The 5,837-nt window shown below is 39.4% G+C and overlaps 1 protein-coding gene across 2 annotated transcripts; it reads right to left on the bottom strand.

Moving 5' to 3' along the window:
- Positions 1 to 987: 987 nt before the first annotated feature.
- On the bottom strand, positions 988 to 5,580 carry LOC147852349 (uncharacterized). 2 transcript variants are annotated; one of them, XM_087334363.1, is made up of 10 exons: positions 5,347 to 5,580; positions 5,038 to 5,234; positions 4,296 to 4,887; positions 3,402 to 4,202; positions 3,205 to 3,278; positions 2,935 to 3,118; positions 2,671 to 2,769; positions 2,420 to 2,486; positions 2,098 to 2,269; positions 988 to 1,890 (listed from the first exon to the last, which is right to left on the bottom strand). In XM_087334363.1, the coding sequence occupies exons 1-10, from the start codon at positions 5,404 to 5,406 to the stop codon at positions 1,083 to 1,085; spliced, it is 3,054 nt and encodes a 1,017-aa protein (XP_087190489.1). In that variant the 5' UTR covers positions 5,407 to 5,580; the 3' UTR covers positions 988 to 1,082. The 2 variants fall into 2 exon arrangements, with proteins under 2 accessions (XP_087190489.1, XP_087190488.1); XM_087334362.1 differs by having other exon boundaries at positions 989 to 1,890; positions 2,098 to 2,275; positions 5,347 to 5,578.
- Positions 5,581 to 5,837: the final 257 nt, after the last annotated feature.

Here is a 5,837-nt window from a genome sequence, read left to right as displayed (position 1 = left end):
CCAACAGATCAAGATGTTGCACAAACTTCTCGAGACAATGAAGAAATGTAGAAGAAAATCACAATGTAGTACTAAAAAACCCAAACAAATACATACTTAAGCTGGCAATAGAGAGAGAACAAAAAATAAAATCATCATTAAAAGTTGTGATCACCATTGTGTGTTTGCCAAGCTACCTACAAAACAACCAAACTTGAAAACTTTTGCATTATTATATGAATTGGTCGAAAACTTTCGCATTTAGTCAAGGTCGCTAGAGCTTAGGTTTTAAAACTCTAGTAGCTCTAAAACGTGAAGCGTAGAAAGATGGCTCTAATCATCAAGATATGAGGCATTCAAAAGGACATTACCCAAAATGAGTTCTCAAAATGAACCATATTGAGAAATTGCTCACATTCGAACACAACAAAAAATTGAGAGATTGTTTTCTGTCAATTGGGGTAACATGTCGCTCTTTGTTTTGTTGAAGTAGCAACCAAAAAATCATGTAGAAGGAATGATTTCAGCAATTCAATGCCAAGAACTATCATGGCATCAAACCCAAAAAGAAGCTGGGAAAATGGGCACTGTAATGGAATCTCATTTCACCACTTTTATTTCATCCTTAAGGTAAGCTTAAGCCATGAATGTTTGTTGCCTTAAGGAGACAAACAAACTTTACACATCCAATTGTCAAAGAAATGATGAAAACAATTCTCACTAGGTAGGTCTACATTGTAAAATACAGGTCGAGTCACTGGCTCTTGTTCTTGTTTAAGGAGTTTTAGCATGTATGAGTAAATTCATACAGGTGATTATGAGTACATTGGAATGGGAGCCTATTTGTTGTTTGGGTATTTATAATCCAACTCTATGTTGGAGATGATCATTCATGTAGGTGATTTCAATTGAAATGTCACGAGAGCTCTGGTGCCGAGAAACTTTCAAGGAAATGATTATTGGTCGCTTCGTTACCACTTTTCATAAGCAAGAATATCTATCATTATCGTATTTCTCTATCAGAGGAATGAATCATCCCGAGCACACAATTATGTGTTTAAAACGTGCACAAGTAAGGTTATCAAGGAATAACTACACCAAAATCACTGCGTGTCAATGTATGGGTGTGTCGTGCTCTCATGATTATCAGGCATCCCTGATGATGATGGCAATGCATGCAAGATGAACTTTCTTCCATTTTTAAATGCTGATCCGGGAGAGACGCTCTCTCTCCCGTCGCTTTTGGAGTTCTGATGATGAGAGAAAACCCTCTTTTGTTGGGGCGACCGTGTTTTCAGAACAATTTCAGGTGCACAAAAGCTATTGGGATCGTTGTAGACATTCGGGCTGTTCTCATCGCCCAACCAAACCCGCGAACAAGACGGTGTTTCTGACATTTCATCAAGATCTTCAAAATTACGTCGCGCTACGCTAGAAGAGGGAAGAAGAAGGGGAGTTACAGGTACAGTGAGACCATCATGCTCTCGTGTATGGAATTGATAGTTATCGGAAGGGAAGATCGAAGGTCGTAAATGCTCAATCAGAGATGATTCCTGGCTTGTTAAGCCAGGCAATTCTGTGGGGATGGAATGTCCCTGGTTCTGCCAGTATGATTGGGATGTGCTGATTCGAGAATACAAAGTATAATCATCTTCGGAGAGTTGTGGGAGAGGCCGATGAAGAGAGTAGATGTCATTAAGACCATCAGGATGAGAGGGTGCATCAGTTAGGTTATGGGGGAAAGTTGAGAGGTTCGATTGTGGATTCATCAGGATTTGGCCAAAGTTTTGGCTCCCTTCCAATGCCTCGAATATCCGACATGGTGAGTTAAAAGCCATTGTCGGTAATACTGAAAGTGTGAATGGGGAGCAGCTTTGTTCACCTGACTTCACCAGGGGTTGAACATATGGTCTGTATTATGTTGCAAAAAAAGAAAATGAAAGTGTGTTAAGGTGTTAAATGGTTCCGAATTCTACATTTTCAAATGTTAGTAATAAAAAAAAGTTATCAATGCATTCCGATGCAAGTTAGGTGTTGTTATTGGTGGCTATTTGAGATGGTTATGAACTAGGCATTACAATGAGTTTGTTAGTAAGTAAACCACACAAAGAAACTCACCCAGAGTGTTCATTATTAAGGTAAGGTGTAACTGGAGAAAGGACTCTGTTCTTTTGATCAGATTGAGGATGATGATCTGGTGTCGGCCTCGAATCCATTTGGATCATTTCCTCATTGCTACTACTCATTGTCTCTACAGGAGTTTTTTGTTGCTCATTTTCATCAACTTCGGCTGAACCTATCATCAAGCAGATGGTAATGCATTAATATAGGCCTTTTATTTCCTTTTGCTTGGTTTTAGAGACATTTTTTGCTTTCTGCATAAAGATCATAACATCATGTGTGATCAAATAATCATTGAAAAGCTTTGATATGTCAAAACCTTCATTTCTTCCGAAGACATTTCTACATCCCTCACACCGACAACCTTCGCCACAGCCAATGCCAGCCTGCAATCAACCATTGGGGAAAAAAAAATTACAAACTCAAACCAAAAGGAAAAAAGTAAAGGAAAATGAGATATCAAAAACTTAACAGGAAAACATTTGGGTTCCTTTTGCATTGAATAAGAATGCACTCCAACTCTGTGTATGTATGCACATGCAGCACACACATGCACATATATGTATATACCTGATAGCATTCACAATACTTTTTCGAACACTGAGATTTCTTGCAGTTGCAACCGCGTTTGTGACGTGTGGGTGCAGGAGTGACATCAAGGCATTCCTCCTTCGTTTTTTGCATACATGATCCAAAAAATGTGTTGTTTGTTTCAGAATTACAGTTCAAAAGATGTTCACAATAGCAGAGCATTTGGAGACAAAAATTCACAAAATACACACTATGCTGCGTTCTTTTCTAGCAGAATTGCATGAGAGAGAGAAATGTATATACCCCAATTGTGGTAGGTGAAGAAACAGGTGCTCGGATAATCTTCGGGACAAAGGCCGAAGGATTTCTCGACTCAATTTGTTCTCGGGTTTGGAGCACTATATCCTCAAACTCGGGTCGGTTATAGCAATTACTGCACCTACACCCACCTACACAATACACTCCAGCAGCAAAGCATTCGCAGTATCTGCAGCAAGGGTATAAGAGGTAAAATTATAAACTCTTGTATTGGTTTTTTTTCATGTCAAACATGAAACATTAAAAAATACTCACAATTTGAGACACTTTGATTTCTTGCACTTGCAATTTTTACAGCCTTCTCCGCTTGGGTTGTCATCGATGGAGAGCTTTCTGGTATAGTACCCAAAACAAATACTTGTCATTTCTATGAGAGGAAAACAGAAGAAGAAGAAGAAGAAGAAAACACATATACATACACATGTTTGCACAAAAATGTATCAATCTTTCACTTGCCTCTTTTTGTTTGAACCACAGTCAGAGCTTATATGACCTGAATCATCTTCGGCGTGGTTGGACTCTGATTGATGACAATGGGAAATCTCTGGAGGGACTGTTCCACATGTAAATAATCTATTCTCAAGGTTGTGAATAGAATCCATATCAAAAGTTGTAGGAAAACAAGAATTTTGCATCCCAAGCCCAGCAACATGGGCATCACTTGATAAGGATTTGCTCACATCTGGTGGTTTCATACCAATCCTGTCCACAAGCGAAAGGACCGCCTCGAGGTCGAGGTTATCAACAGATACATTGTAGTGATTTCCATGTGAATGATTGGTATTACTGTCTCTAGAGACATTCGTAGGCACGTGACCATGTGAGTTATCTATGTCAATTAAGGGAGATTCATGACTTTGATGGATACAAGGGTAATTATGCATGGCTGAAACCTTATATGAGAGCTCATTCATAGTATTCAGACAAGGAGCCTCCAAGTTGGAACCTCGTGCACAGATCTCCAACTCAGGTCGGAGAGGAGGATATAATGCATGCTCATTTGTGGAAGCGAACATTGTCGGATTGTCCATCGTGTATCCAGAAACCAAATGCATGTTGGATGCTGTGTGTGCAGTAGCAGTGGAGGTAGTAGAAGTAGTAGCGGTATGAAATCCACTCTTCATACCCAAAGTATTCAAAAAATTAGGATGGCAAGATTTATCCAAAGAAACGTCTAACAAAGGAACATGATTGGAAGATCTTTTCTGGTCTTCTAGAGTTTCAAAGTCCAAGCAACGCCTTCGAATTCCAGCCTATAGGCAAAATAAGCAAAAAGGGCAACAATTCAGGATTAATTACATAAAACAATTGTTGATAAATGGAAGGAACTACTACTAAATGCTAACCCTGCAGGAGACTTGTTGCGTGCTTTCATCACACACTTGGTCATTGTTATGGATATGAGTGGGCATAGAATAAGAATCTCCACTGCCATGTAAGTCGATTTTTTGTGTAGTTTCTTCTACTGTCCTTTGCATTGGTGCAGACAATATGGAAGGAATTTGTCGCGAAGGAATCCCTTCTCTCCAGGATGCGATCCCCGAGCCATTAACTGGATTACCACACATGAAATCATTCGGAATTCCTTCCTCGTTCGCATATTCACACATAGTAGCCAGTGGGTGGAGATCAAAGCTTTTCAATGCCGGGGCATAATCTCGGGGGACGAGGTTAATTCGAGATGTGGCATCTAATGATTCTTCTTCGACACTCAAACCACAAGGCGGGGCGCATGGATTTGTGGCTCCTAATTTGTCACCTCGCATCAGATTGGTATCGAGATTGGTTGGTGAGCTTGAATTTGAAGATGATGTGAGATATTCTTGTTGTTCAGGGATTAATTTGTTGTTAACAGGAGAGGCCAACAGTGAGGATTTGATGGTAAATTTACTCTTCTTTCCTGTCATAGTGTTGTCAACCATGCTTGTAAAGATTTTCCTACACATAGCAGCAATGGCACAAACAAGCAAATAAATTACAACACAAGTCCTGCTATTGATTGAGAACAACATGGCAGACAATACATGTACATGTATGTAAACAAATTAATTAAAGAATCAATAGCAGGACTTTTACAAATTTCTATACCTTTTGGTATAAGAAGTATTGTCTTTCTGCCTCCTCTCATCCTCAGCTGATCTGCTCCTGCTACTCTCTTTGGGTGATACAAAGACTGAAGGTGGGGGTGCGAAGCTGAGCTCTGAGAAGGTCTGTGCTACCACATGCCCGGATCTTACTGGCTTGATGGGTGAGAGACTGCACAGGAAGTGGAAAAATGGAGAGCCCTGCATATTACACATGCATGCAGGTTATGAAGAAGAATAAGAAGATTTACAAAAACAGTGATATGATTATTTTGATCGTTGTGAATTAATTGGTTTTTGCCGACTTCCACACCTGTCCATCGGGGTTCAGAACAATGGGAGTTCTCTCAGGTGAACCCATCCCGGCTGCCATCGCTCTGTTTTTTCAGCTTTCTTTTATAGAGATATTATGTATGTATGTATGTATGTATGTATGTATGTATGTATGTATGATTCAAAAAAATTATAAGATCACTAAGCTGTATAATCTCATCATGACCACAATGGAGTTGATGATCGATTTCGGTCTTTAGGTCAGAAAGAAATAAACAGAATATCAATTCAATATACAGAATAGATTTGCTTTACTTCGATGTTTGTTTATTTTGCATGTATATAAAGAAAGGAGTAATACAAACAAAACAAAATCGAAGCCAATGGAGAAGCTTTCAATTCTGGTAATGGAAAGGTAGAGAAAGAAGGCGAATGAGAAGAAGAAGAGAGGATAAAACATCTACTGGCATGAATAGAAGGCAGATTATGAGTCGTAATGGAGACGCTACTAAATGATGGTGGACACAGAAG

Source organism: Azolla caroliniana, unplaced genomic scaffold, assembly GCF_043228905.1.
Source record: "Azolla caroliniana isolate FFs.n. ecotype wild unplaced genomic scaffold, voAzoCaro1.0.p SCAF_18, whole genome shotgun sequence".
Classification (NCBI taxonomy): Eukaryota; Viridiplantae; Streptophyta; class Polypodiopsida; order Salviniales; family Salviniaceae; genus Azolla; species Azolla caroliniana.
This window is presented reverse-complemented; position numbering and strand designations above follow the sequence as displayed.